Source organism: Pristis pectinata, chromosome 14, assembly GCF_009764475.1.
Source record: "Pristis pectinata isolate sPriPec2 chromosome 14, sPriPec2.1.pri, whole genome shotgun sequence".
NCBI classification, from domain to species: domain Eukaryota; kingdom Metazoa; phylum Chordata; class Chondrichthyes; order Rhinopristiformes; family Pristidae; genus Pristis; species Pristis pectinata.
Genome location: NC_067418.1, coordinates 31,819,768 through 31,842,240, shown reverse-complemented (window position 1 = coordinate 31,842,240; position 22,473 = coordinate 31,819,768). Strand labels below are relative to the sequence as shown.

Here is a 22,473-nt window from a genome sequence, read left to right as displayed (position 1 = left end):
AGGGAGTTTATCCGGGGGTGGGTGGGGGGGTGGTGGGGGTGGGGGGTGCTGGTCATGAGACCAGGTTGGAAAGAAACAGCACAGGTTTAATGACTATGGTCAATTTTTTGGAATCCATTATTCACAAACCAGAAGATTATCAGAGTAACACATGGACAATGCTCATATTAAAGCATTTTTGAATATGATTGCCATTTATACATTCAGCTGCAGTCAGTTTTGGTACTAACTGCATAAAATGTCATCTGTTGCACAGGTAACACTGGTGTTGTGCTGATTTTCTCAAATTGCATAACATAGGAGTGGTCAGTGCAAAGTGAAACTATGTGGTGAGATATGAAGATGGAAAAAAAAGATGGGATAAATGGTACATAAAGGGGTAAGGAAATAGATCATTCCTGCTGTTGGCCAATTGAGAACCTGTCATCTCTTGTTGCTTTATTCATACCAGTGATGAGGTGAGAAATACAAGGAAGCCATGTAAGGTAATACAAAATAGTTCATGCAAAACATACAGTCAGTGAACCAAAAAAAAGGCACATTTTTCTCAGCAGTGTATATGTAGTTTCTGCAGCACATATAACTCCAAACACCAAAACCCAATTCCAGCTGTGAATTTTATTCTGAACGTGTTTGACTTCAAATTTAATTTAATGTTGTGTTTTAATACAAACACTGTGGCAAAGTTTTCCAAAGAGGAGCAGAATATTGGTTAATACCTCTTTAGTAAATAATGCTTCCATCTCCTGCTCATCCAAGAATCCATCACCATTGGTATCTGAGGGGGAAAAACTTCTTGCAGTTAATTCTTTAACAAGTATACCCAATAAGTATACAAGCAGAAACCTGTCCCTATTCTTCTCTTAAAGCTAATGGCAGATAGTGGATGAAATCAAATGTTAATTTCAATATTAAAATAACATATTCCTGACTAAGCCAGTTACTAAAACTATGGTCACAATATTATAATAATTGCTAAACACTGTCTCCAGAATTAGGTGGCAGCATTGTGGGAGTATATTCATTCATTTTGGGGGCCTGGGCAGGACCGGCAAGGTGAGCATTTATTGCCTATCCCTAACCACCCTCGAGAAGGTGGTGAGAATGAGCTGCAACCTTGAAGTGCTGCAATACTTCTGGTGAATGTACTCCCACAGCACTGCTGGACAGGCAGCTCCAGGATTTAGACCCAGTGACAATATTATTTCCAAGTCAGGGTGGAGGGAAACATGCAGGTGGTGATGTTTTCATGCAGCCGAAGCCTTTGTCCTTCTTGGTGATGGAGGCTGAATGTTGAAGAGGTTGCAGAGGAACCAACGTGGGCAACTGCTGTACATGTTGTAGCTGGTACACTCTGCAGCCACTATGGTTGGTGGAGAAAAAGCATTTTTAGAGAGATGTTGGAATACTATTTAAGTGTACTGGCCTTATCCTGGATAAGCTTCCTAACTTATGTTGGAGCTGCACTCTTCCAAACTAAGAGAATTCTGTCATGTAGGTAGTGGTAAGGCTTCGGGATGTCAAGTGTTGAATCACTCGCCACAAGATACCCCAGTCTCTGACCTGTTCTTCCAACCACAGTATTCATGTGGCTGATCTAGTGGAACTTCAGGTCAACGGTGACTCTGCACCCTGCCTGCCTCCAAGACTTCAGTGGTGAGGGACTTAGAAAAGCTGATACCATTGAATATCAAGGGTCAGTGGCTAGACTCTCTTGTTGGAGGTTGTCATTTCTTGGCGTGTGTGGCACAATCTGTACTTGCAACTTACCACCCCAAGCCTGAAATATTGCCCAAGTCTTGCTGCATGAAGGTATGGCCACTTCATTTGCCAAGGAGTTGCAAGAGAAATTGAACCTGTGAAATCAGCAGTGACCTTATGATGAAGCAACTGAAGATGGTTGAAGTTAGGACAATGCCAGAGGAAATTCTGTGTGACATCATGTGGCTGGGATGATTAACCACCAATAATCATAACCATCTTCATTTTGTGTAAGGCATCATTCCAACCATTAGAGAATTTTCTGCTTGATATCCACTGAAATTAGTTTTTCTAAGGGCTTCTTGATTTGACACACAACAAATGCTGCCTTGATGTTACATGCAGTTAGCCTCGTGCCATCTGCGGAATTTAACTCTCTGGTCCATGTTTGAATCCAAGCTGCAATGAGGTATGGAGCCCAGCAGAAACTAGCATACCCTGAAACATCTCTTGATAGCATTGGCAACAATGCCTTTCATCATTTTGTTGATGATTGAGAGTAAACAAATTAGACATTAATTAGCCAGATTGGATCTGTCCTGCCTGTGAACAGGACATACCTGGGTAACTTTTCCACATCATTGGGTAGATACTAGTTGTAACTGTACTGAGGTAGCTTAGCTAGAAAGACAGGTAGTTTTGTAGCACAGATCTTCAATATTATAGCCAGGATATTTCCTAGTCCCACAGCTTTTACTGCATCCAGTGTTTAATCATTGCTTCACATCACATGCACTGAATTGAATTGACTGATGACTGGTTTCGGAGGTAGTGGGGAGCTCAGAAGAACCCAATCAGCACTCACGCTTCTTGCGCCACCACAATTTGCAAGGGTAATAAATGCTGATCTTGCCAGCGAAAACCGTATCACATGCACAAAAAACAAATTTTAACTGCTTAGTGCTCTCACTATTATCTCGGTATGATAATTTAAATAAAGAAATAATTAACCAATCTTACCATGCAGCTTGAAGAATGTCTTTGGTTCAAAGTCATCAGGATCAAGGCCATCAGTTTCCTCCCAAACTTCTTTCAATTGATCCTTGCTTCCCTGAAAAAGGATGATGGGCAGAACATTTAAGACTCAATGCCAACATCATAGCATACAGCACCAAATAAAAATCACATCCATCGTTCCCAACAACTACCAAATTCTCTTCACACTTGGGTCTACTTCCATATGGCACGTGTTAAGGTCTTGAAAACAGCCACATGGTCTAAACCAGAGGACAGAGAGTAAATAACTGACATGTTGCAGGTGGGAATACGGAAAAGCACAAAAATTTTCACATTTGGCAGGAAGATACTAACCTCACTATATTGTTATGGTCTACCTTTTAGAAATATGACAAACCAAACTAGCTAAAAATGTACATGTTGCACTGTACAAGGAATCACCAATGTTGAAGGAAAAATAAGGTAATCCAGGCACCATGGTTAGCTGAAGTAAAGACCAGGTTTTATAAGTCCGGAGGAAAAAAAAGACAGTATGTGAAGATGAAAAATGTGAGCTTTAAAGATAGACGAATTACAACAGACGATCATGGAAAATGAATAAGTGAAAACTGGAGCAATCTAAGAGCAGCATTGTGAGAGCTCAGCTCAGCAATGTAAAGCAGCCAAAGAAAAACCAGTGTCATTATCAACAAATTTAAGAAAGTGATGTAGTACAACCACCGACTTTGAAATTGCTAACAAATGAGCAGCAGACCTGATGGAAATTGATCTGTGCACTCAATTCATTATATGTAGAGTAAATATAACTATAAAAAGCACATACATTCTAAATCATGAATGAAAGTTTGTTTGTGCAGACCCTGTGGAAATAAAGCAAGGCATAATCCGAAAGAGACATCACAATGAGCATAGAATACAAGATCAGAAGCCAAGAAATTGGGCAGGCAAGCAGCAAGAAATGCATTTCTAAAGCAATGGTGGGAATAAAGAGTAAGCAGCTATAAACTGTGTTAAAAAGGAGGAGTGCAATAGGAAATTTAAAAACTGAGGACTGCTATTGACATCGAGTTAACCTACCTGTACAGTAATGCAGTGCCTCCATACAAAAAAAATGGCAATATTAACTTGTATTGTTCTAGAGAAAGATAAACAAAACCCTACAGAATGCCACATATTGAAAAAGATAAGATGTGCAAAGGAAAGTTATGTGGTCATACTTCAAGTTAACAGAATGGCACTAGAAGTTAACAAAGCCAAGAACTTATGTAGATGGATATGAGAAATAAAATACATAACAATCGCACTAAAAGGACAGTCTGTAAACCAGGCAACTGTGGAAAGGAGGTGCAGGAAAAAGTATGCAAACAAATTAGTGAAATGATTAACCAACATTGTATAACCACATGGGAAATGTCAACTACTCTGAAATTAAATGCACCAGCTATGCTTCACCATTGGATTCTTCAGCAGAGGTACACAAAATTGCAGTAACCCCCCAACACTTGTAAGCTGAGGAATCCATTCAAAGTCAAACACATTTAGAAACATTCCAGAATGCAACCAGGCAGCAAAACAAAAAGAACACTGAACAGTAACATAAAGGCAGACAGTTTGTTGAGTGGGGTGGAAGAAAGAAATCACTGCCTGCACTTGCCTGGTTTGGATCTGCGAGGAAAAACTTCCTGCCTGATGGCCTTAATTTTTCATGACAAGTACCACATGCAATTATAATACTGATCTCAGAGGAGTCACAAATCACTTGCCCTTTCTACAGGAGTTCTAGCTTCAACTGGTTTTCACAATTTGAAAATAAGATCCAAATTCAGAGGCTTTTTCCCAGGGCTGAACCGGTTGCCACAAGAGGACACAGGTTTAAGGTGCTGGGGAGTAGGTACAGAGGAGATGTCAGGGGTAAGTTTTTTTACTCAGAGAGTGGTGAGTGCGTGGAATGGGCTGCCGGCAACGGTGGTGGAGGCAGATACGACAGGGTCTTACAAGAGACTTTTGGATAGGTACATGGAGCTTAGAAAAATAGAGGGCTATGGGTAAGCCTAGTAATTCCTAAGGTAGGGACAAGTCCGGCACAACCTTGTGGGCCGAAGGGCCTGTATGTACTGTAGGTTTTCTATGTTTCTACGTTTTTATTAATACAAGCAAAGTCAAAGAGCCCAGAAGTGATCTATTTCAGCTTTCTTTTCACTTTAGTTATATTGCTCTTACTGGATGATTAATTTTTGGGTGATCCATGTGTTTCTTTCTCATTTCTTCATATCGTTCCTCTTCCTCCTTCCTCTTCTCTTCATCCAGCGTTTTCAAATACTCCCGCCTTTCATGTTCTTTCAACATCTCATATTGTTTAAATTCTTCATGTCGCTCTCGGTCATAGTTTTCCAGATCATTGGTGGCCTATATACAACAAAAACAAATCAAACCAACATTCTGTACTAAATGCAAAAACCCCAAAATTCCTGATGAAATTAACAGCAGAAACAATGTTTTAATATGCACAAGTAGCATGATTTACATATAGTTGTTAACAAAAAGGTTTTAACAATGAGATCTACAATTCATCATTGCACTCTTTGTAACGGCCACTTACAGTTTTAATCAATAATTCCAGATCCTCAGGCTCAAAGCTATGAGGGTTTTGGTGATTGAGGTGCTCAAATTGCTTCAGTAGAGCGTGATGGTCTATTCTTGCATCTGAAGGATTAAAACAAAAGCTTAGCTTGATGTGCAGAATATAGTGATTTATATTAAAAGGATATATATTGTAATTGATGGCGACATTTTCTCTGAAATGCAAAATAATGAGTCAGCCCATCTGGCTCACATATAACAGTACATTAACCAGGCACTAGAGGGCATCATTGCCCTGCAATGGAACCCTCCCTTTGGTAGCCTGATGAGATCCACACGTGCAGAGAATCCACACCAGGAGGGAGGTGTTGTTCACCAGTGGAACAAGCAAACTTCTGGCAGCAACATTTCTAGAAACGTGGAGAAAGGCTGAAAAAAATACCACAACCTCACAATATGTTGAGATCAAAAAAAACTCCCTCTAAAGATCCCAACTTCAGCCACAGTACTCAGATACACAACCGCACCTAGATCCAGTAAGAATGTTCTTGATAGACTAGAGAAAACATCCTACAAGCAAGTTGAAGGATCCAGGCCAGCAAATCAGATTGTGTGGGAATTCTACTGTCGGAGGGTGGCAGGAGAATCAGGGGGAGTTGATAAGCTCAAGAGACAGAGACAGAGAGAGACACACACAGAGAGAATAGATTTGGGAGAGTGGGACTAATGGAAATGGTCTGAGAGCCAGTACAAACTTGATGGGCTGAATCGCCTCCTTCTATGTTGTGAGAAAAACAAACTATGAGAAACCTAGCTATTGTGTTCAGCTTCAGTATTTAGCCTCCTGAGTTATCTGCAAATGGCTCTGCAACATAGTAGGCAATATTACAGAGACCTAAAGGGTCCGTGACAGGCAACATTGGTATCTGATCTGTTTAGTGTTTCTTGCATCTTCTGTCTTTGTTTCAGACTTCCAGTCTCTGCATTATTTTGCTTCAAAATAGAGAAATCTGCTTAGTTTGTGACAACCAAGTAACAGTGATTCTTTGGACAAGCATTATTGAATGTAAAGCAGTAGTATACTGAAATGACATAACCCCTAAATGATATCATGGGGTATCCATGCAGAAGCTGCATCAGATGCACAAGCTCACATCATGATCAGAAGGACATTATCTGATCCATATTCCACTCCAAACAAAATAAACTAAAATGCTGAATCAATATTATACATGCGCATTCTGATTTTAATATTCATTCCAGCAAGTTCCTCTTAGATTAAAAAAAATAGAAAAAGGAAAAAGAAATTTGAGTCCCTGTTGTCCAATGCCATTAACAGTCAGAATCATTTAGTTCAATCCATCAAGGGACATACTTTTAGCAGTAACCAACAGTAATTGTTCTTTCCATCCAACTTTTGAATACTCTTATTTTAATACTACAAGGAATCCAACAATCGAGGAACTGAATTATATGTGCAGACCTCCAGTAAAACTTATGAAATAGGTTTGGTACCCAGTTTTTGTAAAGCGCTAGCCAATAGCCAAATCAATATCAATGTATCCCAATTATCCAGCATTTCATATCTTTATACAAGATTTTTTTTATAATTTAAAAATGTATTCTTATAAATAATTATGATTTATTCATAAGTTGAAAGACCCCATTCACAAAACAGAACTCAAAACTATTGCACTAGTTTGGAGACGTAACATGTATCAGAGACTTAATAAAGGATGACAGCAGAATTATGTGGTCACAATTTTTGATACCCAAATGGAACCAAATTACGTGTGATGAAAGAGACTGCAGGACATTCAATTAATGGAAAACCCGCTTAGAGAATGCACCAGATACCATCCCTCATCCAGGGTGAGCAAACATTTTAGATTCCATCTCAAATGTCCTTTGCTCTACAAAGTTGAACAATGGCAAACAAAGCAATGATGTTTCCATACAGTACCTTTACCTTGCTGTGCATCTATTTTGGCTTTAATCAGCATTCGTAGCCGGGACACCTCCTGTCTTTTCAATTCATCCAATTTAGTTCTCACAAGATGACTTACTAAGTTTAGTTCCTTTGCCATTTTACCGCTCTTCATTAAAAGAGAAAAGGAAATTAATCAAATTATCCCAATAATTGGCCAGGCATCAAAGAATCGCAGGCATTTACTGATGAGATATTAAAATATTTCTGCTTCATTGTCACAGAAACCTAGAACCACCAACCCCCTCTTCCACCCCTCACCATGTCACATCACAACACCCAACCACCTGCTGAATTACTTCAAAGTCATTGCTTCTTCAACTGATCACCAATTTCAGCCAATCAATATATTTTATGAACAAATTCTAATTTTTTTTTCTTTTCTTAATTTACATCCATGTGCTATTGCACATGTAATTTACTTTCTAAAATATGGTCAGGATTAATTATTTACTACTCATGGCTTCCTGTTACTCTGTCAGTATCCTGTCCAGGTCATCAAGTTATTTTCACTTCTATGTTTTTCATCTTTAGCTGAGGTCTTATTAAAAAGATTAATCAAATATCTTCTGGAACTCCTTACAAATAATATCCATAAACTACTTTGTCCATTACTTTTGTTCTAAAAAAATAAATTGGGTTCATCAGGCAAGTTCTACCTGCACAGATCCATGTTGACTTTCTCTGAACAATTGAAATATATATAAAAATAATCTATCCTTAAAACAGATCTTGGGTTAATGAGTTTGCAAGATCTTGATGATCCTGTCCTTTCTCTACTGAAAATACTGGCCTAAAAACATTTCCAAATAAATTTTTGTAAGATTTATAATCAATCTTGCAATTTGAAATCAGATCAAAGTTTGTCCATCCAAATTATTTATGCTAGAAAAATCTTTAAATACTCAAAACTTTACACCTGAACAGGAGAAAACTCCTTTAAAACTGCACTTTCATTTTTCCTCACAAGGATTTAAACCTAGAGAAAAACTTTCCATAGCTAAAACATTAACATCTAAATCTTTTAACTCAAATTGTTTTTGAAAAACACCATCTTATATTTACATTGCATTGTTAACAAAGTAAATTATCTCCAAACTGCATTACAGGAGTAAATCAAGGTTTGAAAGCAGGATCTTTTAGGAAATACTATGACAGGCGATCAAAAACTTGATCAAAGATTCAAGAGTCCTTTAAAAAGGGAAGGACAGTTTTAGGAAAGAAATTCAGCAGATGGGATCAATTAAACGAGTAATGGACAATATTAGATTTGGAGGCATTCAGAATTCTTGGAGAATTGCAATTTCATGAGAAAGTTACAGAGACAGTATGGGACGATTTGAACACAAGGATAAGTTCAGTTTCAACAGTCAAGAAAGGGATGGAAACAAGTTTGTGGTAGGGAGCAAAGATAATGGCTTTGGTCTGTGAAATACTTAACTGGGGATGAGCTTTATGATTACTATAAGTATGGTGGAGTACTTAAGACAAAGCCAATGGTGAAGTCAAGCAGAGTGCTATCAGCAGACACTTGGAACCTGTTGTGTTTTGAAAGAAAATGCAAAGGTATAGAACACAAGAAGTCGTCAGAAGAGGCCAAGAAGTCATCCTTGCATAGCTCCAGGAGGTAATCAAGAAGCAAGATTGTGTAACAATTGCAGGACTCTCTGACAGTAACTGAACAGATAAGAAATCTTAACAGGTAGCATACCTTAATGTCTTCTATATCTGCTGTCTGGAGCTTTTCACGGAAGTGTTTATCAGTTTCTAAAACGTCAATTACTTCTCTAAGGTAACGATTATAATATAACCCAGTGTCCTGCAGGAATGTGGAAGAAATGAAAGTGTGTTACAGAACTCCAACAAGAATATCTATTCTGAAAACTATAATCCATTTTTGTGGTGATCCCATGAAGTAATTTTTTTTTAAAATAAAGCCCATCCATGACCCATTCAGTTGAACATTGAACATGCACAGTGCCTTTTAAAGCATGTTGTTTCATGACCATCCAAAACAAAGGAAAATTGAACAGGTAAGGAAGGTAAAGAAGATAACTGAAGGTGTAAATCAGTCAGACATGTTTTCAGGAAGCTTTGGAAAGTGAAGAAGATGCAGCAAAATAAAAAAGAGCTGCTGGACCTGTGCACACCTGCAATCACATTCTAAATAAATTTTGAGTTTATACGCAAGGTTAAAATGGTATTAATCTTCCAGTTAGTGCTGTCAATACAATCTCAGAAAAGCAAATGGCAGGCTTTTGAAATAGTCATGCTTTGTTCTTTTAAACTAAATAGTTAGATATGGCTACACAGATTTTCCCTTGCAAACCATAGGCTGTACTCAGAGAAAGCTTATTGAGCTATTAATGATCTCTCATTGTTACAAGTTTGTTACTGATGGTAGTAATTATGGGAGAACAAGCTGAGTTATGCAGAGTTGATTCTTAATCTGGTATATATTTAACAGAACATTATTTTTGCTAAGGGCTATTGACATAGTAAGTTGAATAAAGATTCCCAACACAGTCACAGGTTTACACAATCTGGTTAATGTAGAAGTGATACATAGTGAGCTGATGACTTTACAATGAAAGCCAAAAAGGGACAGATTTTTTTTGTAGTGATACTAGATGACAACAATCCATGGACAGATATTTTTCATATTAACATTTAAAATACACCAGGAGTAAATCTTCCCAGAAGCCTGCAATAGGACTGTGCATCCATTGGGCCCTATTGGACCAATGCAGTGATGGACAATGTTTTCAAACGGGGGCTAGACTAACCATCCAAAATACTTCCAAAGGCAGCTCCGGTGAAGTAGGTTTTAGTTTAAAATATCAGTATCTGGTTATGTTATTGGTCATCTTTTGAAGGCAAAAACACAACACTTAACAACCTAATCTATATTCAGTTTGTAACCAAATACGTTCTTAATTAAAATGTGTGGAATTGTTACTCGGTTTTATTTGGGCTCAAAACTATTTTAAGCCTTCTGTGCTTGAGAATCAATAGCAGTATGGGTCTATAAATTAAAAGAACATTCTATCATTGATTTTAAAACATGCACTGGTTTGCAAATCAAACTAAACTTCAGTTGTAAAATACAATAAATTTCCACTAACAACCCCATAAACTTTGTTGACCACTTGACCTCTGACCACACAAAAACAAAACAATTGTTTCAAAAATAAGCGAATTGAACTTAAAAGAATTTCTGTTCTGCTGGTATGTACTGCACATCATTCATATCCTGCCCACTCCTATTTCAACTGGTAACCTAATGATAACCAATTTACCAGATGATGATTTTTGGATTCAACCCAGCAACTTTACAAATGATTTGCAGAAGATTTGGCAAATGGGTTGAACATCTGATCGGAGTAGACCTCTAATAAACTTGCAGGTTCATAAAGGTAGAACAGGGCATTTATTATAGAGCTTTTCATGAAAAGGGAGACTCAGAATTTCTAGGACTCTTCCCCCGAATACAAAATTGACCAAGTATCTAAACTTCAATACTGGATATACTGCAGTATACAAGCCAAAATTTTGGAAGCTCAGATGATCCAACAGATCGATTTGGAATCTCTGTGTTTTTATTTGGTCAAAATTGAATGGCCAACAAAACTAATGCCAATACCATACAAACCAAATGGGAAAAGCCTCCTCACCCATTACAATTCCACTTAAATTCCCTATAACAGCATCAACACAATCCCCTAGAAACAATAGAGAAGGCCCTCTCTAGCCATCCACATATAGCAAAATTTTCCAGGTCAGGGAATCATGGAAGCAGGTTGCAGGGTGTCTGCTTGACGGCAAATGAAAGTCTTTTAATTGAGACAAGAGATTCTGCAGATGCTGGAATCTGGAATAACATACACAAAGTGCTACAGGAACTCAACAGGTCAGGCAGCATCTATGGAGAGAAATAAACAGTTGATATTTTGGGTCAAGACCCTTCAAAGGGACTGGAAAGGAAGAGGGCAGAAGCCAGAATAGGGGGAAGGTAGGACAGTGGGGGGGGGGGGGGGGGGGGGGGGGGGGGGGCGGGTGGTGGTGGAAGAAAAGATAAGGAGGTGATAGGTAGAAGAGGCAAAGGGCTGAAGGAGGAATCCAGTAGGAGAGGGCAGTGGACCATGGAATAAAAGGGAAGAAGGTGGGGAATAGATGGGCAGGTCATTAAGGTGGGGGAAGGGGAAAGGAATGTGTTTTAATTTTTTATCTTTCACTGTTAATTTCAGGTGATCATTTGGAGATGAGCACAACCTGCAGACACTAATCAGGAAGTTACTGTACCACTGAAAGATGACAAACTGCATGCCTGGAATGACCCAAATGCTTCCACTCAGTGTTGATCACTTGGACTCTTCAAACTGGCTACCAGCAGGTTTGGTTAAGCACACACACCTTGTAATCATGTTGTAAAAGGCTGTGAAATTTTATAAAATATTTGCATTGTAGGTAGTTAGACCTGTTTGGTACCACAGGTAAGGAAGTAGAGCCAACCAGCAGGACCAATCTATCTGCCCTCCCTTGCCACGTCAAAGGCTCTGAGGCAGTTCGGGAAGAGTGATCTGATGTGCAAGATCCACATTGTGGCACAAAAGTGTAAAAGTATTGAACAAATAGAAATCACAAGAGGACAGAAACTGAAACTTGAGATAAACCAACCCAATGCAAATTACAAATCTACCCTGCATCATAAGAAATTAATGCAACAGGAACTGACCAATGCATAGCATCCAACCACTTTGGGTCTGTGTGAGTGGGTTAGCCTTTACCAATGTAGTCATCAAGAAAGCTCCCAAGAAACTGAAGTGATCTTTAGAGAAGACAATGCAGTGGACATACAGAAAGAATTGTTCCTTTTCATCACACTGGTATTTGCCATTGGCAAATATCATACTACCCACAAGAAAAGTTTCTGTTCAGTTACTGAGCCACAACTTGCCACCATCGTATCTAAAAATCTTGCAATATTTCTCATTATGTAATTTCTAAAAAGGTTCCTAGCTTAGAACCGAGCATTGCAGACTGAAACAAAATGGCAATGATCCAATTCAGAACAAATTTCCTGCAGCTCCCTGGTTGTCCTCCTCCAGCAAAACTCAAAATTTAGACTTTGGATTATGAAAATACTTTGACTAATCTATGCACAGTTTTGTAGGCCCTAAAGTGCTTAAGACTGGAATATAAGCATTTAAATAAAGTTAAAGAAAATTTTGAAACTATATGCTTCTGTTTTCAGGGTGGGTGGGAAAGAAGAAGAGGAATAAAAAGCAGGATACCAGCAAAGGATGACAGGCAAGCAACTGATTTCCTGAACAGGATTCCACTTCAGCACAGAGGTGCCAGATTGTCATGGGACTCTCCAACAACTCACTGCTGAAAAAGCTTCCCACAGGTGCACTGCACAGGCATCCTCCCCATTTTTCTGATGTGGAAATCATGGCAGGACACGAGGATGGCTCATATGTACAAGTATCAGTGCGAATTTCCAGAAAGGAAAGGAACCACTAGAAGTGGGCATCAATGCATCTGGCTCCAGGGGCAATTGAATTGTTTTGACTAATGCCGGAAAAGACTTACATGACTGAATTTCTAAACAAAGGCCATCAGAAAAATCTCAACCAAATCAGCTAGTCCTGTGTAACTGAAAGCACCAGTTGCCTCTTGCTTCAAACCCCATAATTCCATTTTCAGCATTTCCTTTTATAACCATACTGGTACTAATATGAAACAGATTTGCACTGCAAGATGTCTATTTATAGCTTTATGTATGAAGTTTTTATTCATATATTGCTGCTATTTGAACAGAATTTCAACTCAGGATGGTGAGAGACTCAAAGAGAAACTTGGAGGTGTAACCATGCAAATACTGCCCTCACCCTTCTGTGCTGTAAATGCCACAGGCCCTAGAGGTGCTATTAAAGAATCCTCGGTGATTTGCTGCAGTACATGTTTTTGATAGCAAAGACTGCAATCATGTTGTATCACTGGTGATATGCAAGATTGTGGATGGATTGGGAACCAAGCAGGTTGGTTGGTTTGACGTGCAATAGGGTAGTGAGCCAATCAAGTACATTAAAGCACAAGATTGGTTTCTCCTGACAGCTTAGACAAAGACTTCCACGACTCAAACCAGGTTGGCACTAACGTCATTACAGCCAAATGGCCATGTTTTTGTTCACACTTTATTTGGCACCTGGTTGTCCTCTGTCTCATGCTAGACCGGTTATCCAATGATAGAGTCATTATCAGTTCCTTGCCAGTAATTTCTGAGCATTCTGAGAATATTTTGTGGACTATTACCCATTTTTGCATGCGACAGCCTCCAAATGTTTATTCAAACTGAAATCTGTCCATTCTTCTCTTCTGCATTGGTAGTTTTTAACCATTTGGCTACCACACTCTCAGTGACACCTTCTGCCATTTTGCTGACGATTGAGAGTACCCTGATTTGGGCAGCGACTGGGCCATACATAACTTTTTGGGACAGGATCTGTGTTATAGATTAACTATAGCAGCTTTAGGGTGATGGCTGGTTTGGCACTACTGCCTTCAGCATGACAACCAGTATTTTGTTGTAGCACTGTCTTTGGTACAACCTGCACCCAGCAATTTCCTGACGTCATAGAATTCAAGCAACTGAAACCTGGCTTCTGTAACTGCAGGAACATCAGAAAGAGAGAGGATTTAGTCACCCAACACCTAGCTGAAAAGAATGAAAATGCTTCAGCCCCAGCCTTTAGCTGCTAAAACCACACCTGGGTAAATAACTGGATACAAAATTATCCCTTTACAGAAACAATAAATCTGATTTATTGTCATTACAAATTGCAGTAAATGATTTATTGTGGAGAATTCATGTTACACCCACTATCAGTGCTCTTGTTAATCACTGTGCTAACAGCAATAGGAACAGTATTCTGGCAGGCAGTCAGATTCAATCTGAAGTTCCCACCTTCAATCAGAGGTTCCCACCTGTTTTAAGGCAGCCACTATCATCCCAGTACCAAAGAAAAACAAGGTAACATGCCTTAATGACTACCAACCAGTGGCTCTGACATCCACCATCATGAAGTGCTTTGAGAGACTGGTCCTGGCACGCATCAACTCCAGCCTCCCAGACAACCTCAACCCACTGCAATTCACCTACCGCCTAAACAAGTATACAGTGGTCACCATCTCCCTGGCCCTACACTCATCTCTGGAGCATCTGGACAGTAAAGACACCTACATTAGACAATGGTTTATTGACAACAGCTCCACCTTCAATAATACAATTCCAAGCAAACTCATCACCGAACTCCGAGACCTGGGACTCAACACCTCCCTCTGTAACTGGATCCTTGACTTTCTGACCAACAGACAGCAATCAGTGAGGATAGGCAGCAACACCTCCAGCACGATTATTCTCAACACTGGTGCCCCACAAGGCTGCATCCTCAGCCCTCTACTCTAATCCCTATATACTCATGACTGTGTGACCAGATTCTGCTCTAACTTCACCTGCAAGTTTGCAGATGATACCACCATAGTAGGCCATATTTCAGATAATGATGAGTTGGAGTACAGGAAGGAGATAGAGAGCTTAGTGACATGGTGTCATGACAACAACCTTTCCCTCAATGTCAGCAAAACAGAAGAGCTGGTCATTGACCTCAGGAGAGGGGGTGGTGTACATGCACCTGTCTATATCAATGGTGCTGAGGTCAAGAGGGTTGAGAGCTTCCAAGTTCCTTGGAGTGAACATCACCAATAGCCTGTCCTGGTCCAACCACATAGACGCCATGGCCAAGAAAGCTCACCAGTGCCCCAAATTCCTCAGGAGGCTGAAGAAATTTGGCACGTCCCCTTTGACACTCAATTTTTATCGCTGTACCATGGAAAGCATCCTATCTGGATGCATCACTGCTTGGTATGGCAGCTGCTCTGCCCAGGACCTCAAGAAACTGCAGAGAGTTGTGGACACAGCCCAGCACATCACCGAAACCAGCCTCCCCTCCATGGACTCTGATTATGCTGGTTGCTTCACCAAGGCAGCGAGGGGTACAGACAAAGACCCCACCCACCAGATCATTCTCTCTTCTCTCCTCTCCCATAAGGCAGAAGATACAGGAGCCTGAGGGCACATACCACCAAGCTCAAGGACAGTTTATATCCCATGGTGATAAGACTATTGAACGATTCCCTTATACGATGAGGTGGATTCTTGACCTCACAATCTACCTTGTTTGACCTTGCACCTTATTGTCTACCTGCACTGCACTTCCTCTGCAGCTGTGGCACTTTACTCTGTATTCTGTTATTGTTTTTACCCTGTACTACCTCAATGCACTGTGTACTACATCAATGCACTGTGTAATGAATTGATCTGAATGAACAGTATGCAAGACAAGTTTTTCACTTACCTCGGTAAAAGTGACAATAATAAACCAAACCAAAAAACTTAGAGGAATTTAAGCTTTCAAATTGATTATCCAATTCAGTTATTTCAGATCAGCAACGTTAATACAGATAAAAGCAAATGAACTGACATATAGCAAAGCACAGAAGTCAGAAAGTTTCAGATTCAGAGGTCTCCATGATGTACTTTTTGCTAGTCAAAGGAACAGTAGTTAACCGAACATATAGTTAACCGAAGGAATCAGCAATACCCTCCAACTTGATCACTTTGTAGGATCCTTGTAGGAAAAAAAAGCATTTAAATTTCAGCATCAGGTTAGGTGGTAGTGTCACTGTGCTCATTTATTCTTAGAAAGGAGACAATACAAATGAGGTCACTTTTAGAGCCCATTGCTGGTTTTCCTTTGAAGGCAATGATAAGCCTCTTCCTTGTATTGTTTCAGCTCAAATGCTGGTAAGGAATGAATAAAATAAAATCTAGTGCAAAGACATGAATCAAACAGATTGCCATGTCCTGGCAGGCTGTGAACTTATGAATGTTTTTGTATTCATTCCTTACCAGCATTTGGAAGGTACATGCAAATTGTAATTCCTGGTAAATACTTCAATTTCAACCTGGTACCTCTAGACACAGCTGACAGGACACGTTTCAAATAACAGCAAAATTAGAAAATTGTTGCCAGTGAAGGCCTCTGCAATTGTTCTACGAGCTATTTTATTCACACTACCAAAAGAGGGCATGTAATGAGTTTTTTTCTTATTCAATAAACTTATTCACTGGCAGCTCAGTGACTGCCAGCATTCACATATCGTGCCAGTCTCTACAGTCTAGTAGTGAAGATTTTTTATCCTCACTTTGGCAAGATTCCCTGGCAGAAGCTGGGGGTGCACAAGTCACAGACAGCAGCCCTCAAATCCCCAACAACATCAAGTAGAGACTAATGTTGTGTGCTCAGACCTAGTTCAAGGTTGAATAATGGAACACAAAAATAATAAATGGATCATATATGACCTGCATCCAAGAAAAAGGATGTATTTTGCTCAGAGATATTTCTCTCCCACCCCACTTAACATCATGCTCACCAATATCCCTCTCAGCCCCAATCCATTTGAGTAGAGGCAACCGCCAGATAAAAATGCAGATATGACTTTAATTTAAGCTGAATCGGCTTCACTATATGTTGAAAGAGAAAGAATGTAGGTATTGTAATATTTATTACCTGTACCATTCACTCAGATGACGTGCAAAAATATTACAAGCCACATAACAGAAAAGAACAACATGACCACAACTGTGTGATTTTAACGACCTGCCAAAGATAACAAATTCATCCCACCTGTAGCTCCAAGCTATACTGCAGCAAAAGCATGATATACACATGCCTATCAAGTCAACAGAACAGAGGTCAGAAGGCAAAATACAATATATGGTCACTACTTTATAGTGCGTTCAGTGCTACTATCCAGTAACTTCTTGGTAATGCTGCTCACATTTGAGTAATTTTTATTATGGTAGGCGCAGAGTTCAAAATGATATTGAGTCACTTGAACTTTATTTCGACCTTGTTGGTGGTGCAACCTTAATGCAACAAAATATTTAAGAAAGATACATCAAGTGGAATTCTACAATTTAGATTGACTAGGGTGGTATAACCCAAGCTTAAAATAAAACTTCATCTCTCTTTCCAGATTCCACACTCCAAACCATTTGTTCTCCTACAGATAAAATACATCTTAAGTTTTGAAGGCTATTAACAAGCTACAGGAGCCTTCAGTGGTAGATGTCCAGTTATTTCACACCACATGATATCCCGCAGTGTCAGTTGATCTTTTTTTTAAAAAAGTTCTTCCTTGGCATGTGTCCACGGACAAAGTCTTGGCATTGGGTGCTTCAGGATAAATCCAATTGCTTCATGAAATTACTTGATGAAACTGAGGCGCACAAGCAACCATCAAACAAATTTGATTTTGTTCTCCAGGAACATTATTTGTTTTGCGAGTATATTTACTCTATTAGCTCTTCAGTGCTCCTGGCAACCCTTATGAAACATCACATAATTCACATAAAATTAACACAGCTATTTAGAAAATGGAATAAAACCTTTCAATAAATAGTTAAGGATTGATTATGGGATATATTCGAAATCTCTCACAGGTCTGAGGGTCTATATTTAATACTCAAGCATGTTCGACATCTGTGAGTATGTCTCCAATGCAAATAAACTTTTTCATATAAACCATGTTGGATGATTCAAATGCTTACTTGAGGTTCAGGTGTCGTCTGCACTTCTGGCTCTTCAATTTTGGTCACCTTGATTTTATCGATTGGTACGCTTTCAGCAACAACGAGACAGAACAGCAGCCAACAGTCTGACGTTGATACATACTTCCAATACATCTACAGAGTACAAAAGTAAAACAATCTCAAATACTTCTGAGAAGGATCCTTGCAATTTATTCACTCAACTATAACTTTTCAATTTAGCAAACACTCAAAATTAAGAATCATCTTTTCTCCCCCCCCAATATAATCACGATGGCTATTAGAATCAGGTTGTTTGATTTGTAGGAATATCACGGTGAAGAGCATTTCTAGGCTGTCTTATCAGTACAATTTTCCTGATGGCTTCCTATCCTCTAACTTGTAAACTCCAGCTCCTCCAAAACTAGGTAGTTATATTCTACATCAACTTCTGTGCATTGTGTCTCCTATTCTATTGTACAATACCCCCACCAAATGCAATTTAAGTTACTGATAAAGTCACTTCACACCTCACCTCAACTTGCCTAGCAATGCGGCCCCATAAAAAATCATCATACTTCTGTATTATAGTCACTATTCACCCATTTAGGTCCCACCTTGTTGAAATCCTCACTAAAACATTCAGCATGTTAACCTCCCTCTAATCCTTCAATAGTCATTTAAGGCTTAAATCAAAGTAGTTTCTGGTCAATTGCTGTAATAATGCTATCTTTGATTCACTATCTTTTAGCTTGGAAAATGACTATGCGCCTCCAAAATGCTTTGAAAAATTCCATGTAATGTATATTATAATGGATGGCGTACAACAGAGTGATACGCTAGGGCATGTCGACATGAGGAAAGAGGATGTGCTGGAATTTTTGAAAAACATTAGGATAGATAAGTCACTGGGGCTGGAGAGGATATATCCAAAATTATTACAGGAAGCAAGAGATTGCTGCACCTTTGGCGATGATCTTTGCATCCTCACTGGTCACAGGAGTAGTGCCAGATGATTGGAGGGTGGTAAATATAGTTCCTTTGTTTAAGAAAGGAAGTAGGGACAACCCTGGGAATTACAGGCCAGTGAGTCTTACTTCAGTGCTGGGCAAATTACTGGAGAAGATTCTTAGAGACAGGGTTTATAGGCATTTTGAGAAGCATAGGCTGATTAGGGACATTCAGCATGGCTTTGTGAGGGGCAGGTCGTGCCTCACGAGCCCAATTGAATTCTTTGAGGATGTGACAAAGCACGTTGAAGGTACAGCACTGGATGTGGTGTATATGGATTTTAGTAAGGCATTTAATAAGGTTCCTCATGGAAGGCTCATTCAGAAAGTCAGGAGGCATGGGATCCAGGGAAACTTGGCTGCGTGGATTCAGAATTGGCTCACCCATAGAAGACGGAGGGTGGTGGTAGATGGAGTCTATTCTGCCTGGAGGTCGGTGACCAGTGGTGTTCTGCAGGGATCTGTTCTGGAACCCCTACTCTATGTTATTTTTAATAAAAGACTTGGATGAGGATGTGGAAGGGTGGGTTAGTAAGTTTGCAGATGACACAAAGATGGTGGTGTTGTGGATAGTGTAGAATGTTGCTGTAGGTTACAACAGGACATTAATAGGATGCAGAGCTGGGCTGAGAAGTGGCAGATGGAGTTCAACCTGGAAAAGTGTGAAGTGATACACTTCCGGAGATCGAATTTGAAGGCAGAATACAAGGTTAATGGCAGGACTCTTAGCAGTGTGGAGGAACAGAGGGATTTTGGGATCCACATCCACAGATCCCTCAAGGTTGCTGGGCAGGTTGATAGTGTTGTTAAGAAAGCATATGGTGCATTGGACTTCATTAGTCATGGTATTGAGTTCAAGAGCTGAGGTAATGTTGCAGCTCTATAGAACTCTGGTTAGACCATACTTGGAGTATTGCGTTCAGTTCTGGTCTCCTCATTATAGGAAGAATGTGGAAGCTTTAGAGAGGGTGCAGAGGAGATTTATCAGGATGTTGCCTGGATTGGAGAGCATATCTTATGAGGATAGATTGAGTGAGCTAGGGCTTTCCTCTTTGGAGAGGAGGATGAGAGGTGACTTGATAGAGGTGTACAATTATTCTCAACACTGGTGCCCCACAAGGCTGCATCCTCATCCCTCTACTCTACTCCCTGTACACTCTGACTGTGTGGCCAGATTCTGCTCTAACTCCATCTACAAGTTTGCAGATGATACCACTGTTGTAGACCATATCTCAAACAGTGATGGAGTCGGAGTACAGGAAGGAGAGAGAGAGAGCTTAGTGGAATGGTGTCATAACAACAACCTTTCCCTCAATGTCAACAAAACAAAAGAGCTGGTCATTGACTTCAGGAAAGGGGGCGGTGCACATGCACCTGTCTACATCAATGGTGCGGAGGTCAAGAGGGTTGAGAGCTTCAAGTTCCTGGGAGTGAACATCACCAACAGCCTGTCCTGGTCAAATCACGTTGATGCCACGGCCAAGAAAGCTCACCAGCGCCTCTACTTCCTCAGGAGACTAAAGAAATTTGGGTTGTCCCCTTTGACCCTCACCAACTTTTACCGATGCACCATAGAAAGCATCCTATCTGGATGTATCATGGCTTGGTACGGAAACTGCTCTGCCCAGGACCACAAGAAACCACAGAGTTGTGGACACAGCGCATCACGGACACCAGCCTCCCCTCCTCAGACTCCGTCTATACCTTTCGTTGTCTTGATGAAGCAGCCAGCATAATCAAAGACCCCACCCACCCGGGACATTCTCTTTTCTATAGGGTGGAAGATACAGGAGCCTGAGGGCACGTACCACCAGACTTAAGGACAGCTTCTACCCCACTGTGATAAGACTAATGAACGGTTCCCTTATACAATGAGATGGACTATGACCTCATGATCTACCTTGTAGTGACCTTGCACCTTATTGCACTGCACTTCCTCTGTAGCTGTGACACTTTACTCTGTATTGTTATTGTTTTTACCTGTACTACATCAATGCACTCTGTACTAACTCAATGTAACTGCACTGTGTAATGAATTGGCCTGTACGATCGGTTTGTAAGACAAGCTTGTCACTGTACCTCGGTACAAGTGACAATAATAAACCAATACCAAGATGATAAGAGGCATGGATCGAGTGGACGGTCAGAGACTTTTCCCCAGGCGAAACTGGCTAACAGGAGGGGGCATAATTTTAAGATGATTGGAGGAAGGTACAAGGGGGATGTCAGATGCAATTTTTTTTATATAAACACAGAGTGGTGGGTGCGTAGAATGCACTGCCAGCAGAGGTTGTGGGGACAGATACATTAGGGATATTTAAGAGTGTCTTAGATAGCCACATGAATGATAGAGAAATGGAGGGCTATGTGAGAAGGAAGGATTAGATAGATATTAGAGCAGGATTAAATCTCGGCACAACATTGTGGGCTGAAGAGCCTGTACTATGCTGTAATGTTCTATGTTCTATAAAGCCAAATTGCTGTAGCATTGTTTGCTTTGCACAATGTGATATCAAACTTGTTAAGACTATCCAGTGGATTACTATATCATGTGATTTTTCTTTGCTACTCTGCAGCACCTACATAAACTTCTCATTTTAAAAGCTAATGCTGTAGAATTTAACCCAAAATATCAGTTCTAAAAGATTATCAAGACACAATAACAGTGCTAATTTTGTTTATAATGCAAAACTAATTTATTTAATTCCAACAGAATACTCAGCAACTTAAATTTCATTTTTGGCTGGATTCCTACTGTCAAATTCAATGGAATTATCTTAAATAGTAAAACTTTAATGCAATAAACATTGTAGCAGTAAATAAAAAGTGCCCACAAACAGCTGGAGAAAGTATTTTGGGAATGAAGTACAGAATTGAGAAAAAATTTGAATCTGTTCATGTCAGATACAAATTGTACTGCAGTGCCAAGAGCAAGTTGTTTTACTGATTTCCAAATTAATATCTTGATTATTAATTATCATTCAGAAACCCACTACCTCCCTTGTTTCACTTGTCGCCAACCTATAATAATGATAAAGTAATGGCCAATTAACCTACAACCAACACGTCTTTGAGATTTGGGAAGAAACTGAAGCTGCCCCCCTTCCCCCCACCCCACACTAAAAACCCACATAGTCACAGAGAGAATGTGCAAACTTCACACAGACAGCACCAGAAGCAAGGATCAAACCCAGGTTGCTGAACTGCAAGGAAGCAGTACTACCTGCTGTGCCAGCCCACAGTATTGTCAGAACCACAAAATCAGAAATGTTACTACACGGCCCATTGAGTTCAATAGGTCGTATGGTCGTTCGTTCAGAAAAGTCCAAAATTAACCCAAAACATTAACATCAACCTTCTGCCTGCACTGACGCTGCTTGACCCACAGTTCTTCCTGCATTTTGCTTTTTGTTCCAGATTCCAGCATCTCCAGTCACTTTTGTCCCCAAAACTCATCATACTGCCCTCGATAGCCTTGGACCTCACCCTACTTTTAATAGAAAATTGGATAAATACTTTAA

General features: G+C 39.9%; 1 protein-coding gene across 2 annotated transcripts in view; it reads right to left on the bottom strand.

Annotated features, from left to right (window-relative positions):
• The window catches only part of LOC127577669 (nucleobindin-2-like), a 38,033-nt gene that overhangs the window by 10,560 nt on the left and 5,000 nt on the right, over positions 1-22,473 (bottom strand). The window contains exons 2-8 of one of the 2 annotated variants that reach the window (XM_052029070.1): positions 17,964-18,098; positions 8,997-9,104; positions 7,268-7,394; positions 5,318-5,421; positions 4,939-5,124; positions 2,722-2,812; positions 720-778 (exon numbers count right to left, since the gene is read on the bottom strand). In XM_052029070.1, coding sequence (XP_051885030.1) covers positions 720-778; positions 2,722-2,812; positions 4,939-5,124; positions 5,318-5,421; positions 7,268-7,394; positions 8,997-9,104; positions 17,964-18,098 — 810 coding nt within the window. Of the gene's footprint in view, positions 1-719; positions 779-2,721; positions 2,813-4,938; positions 5,125-5,317; positions 5,422-7,261; positions 7,395-8,996; positions 9,105-17,963; positions 18,099-22,473 lie in introns of both variants that reach the window. The other variant, XM_052029069.1, reaches the window with a different exon arrangement.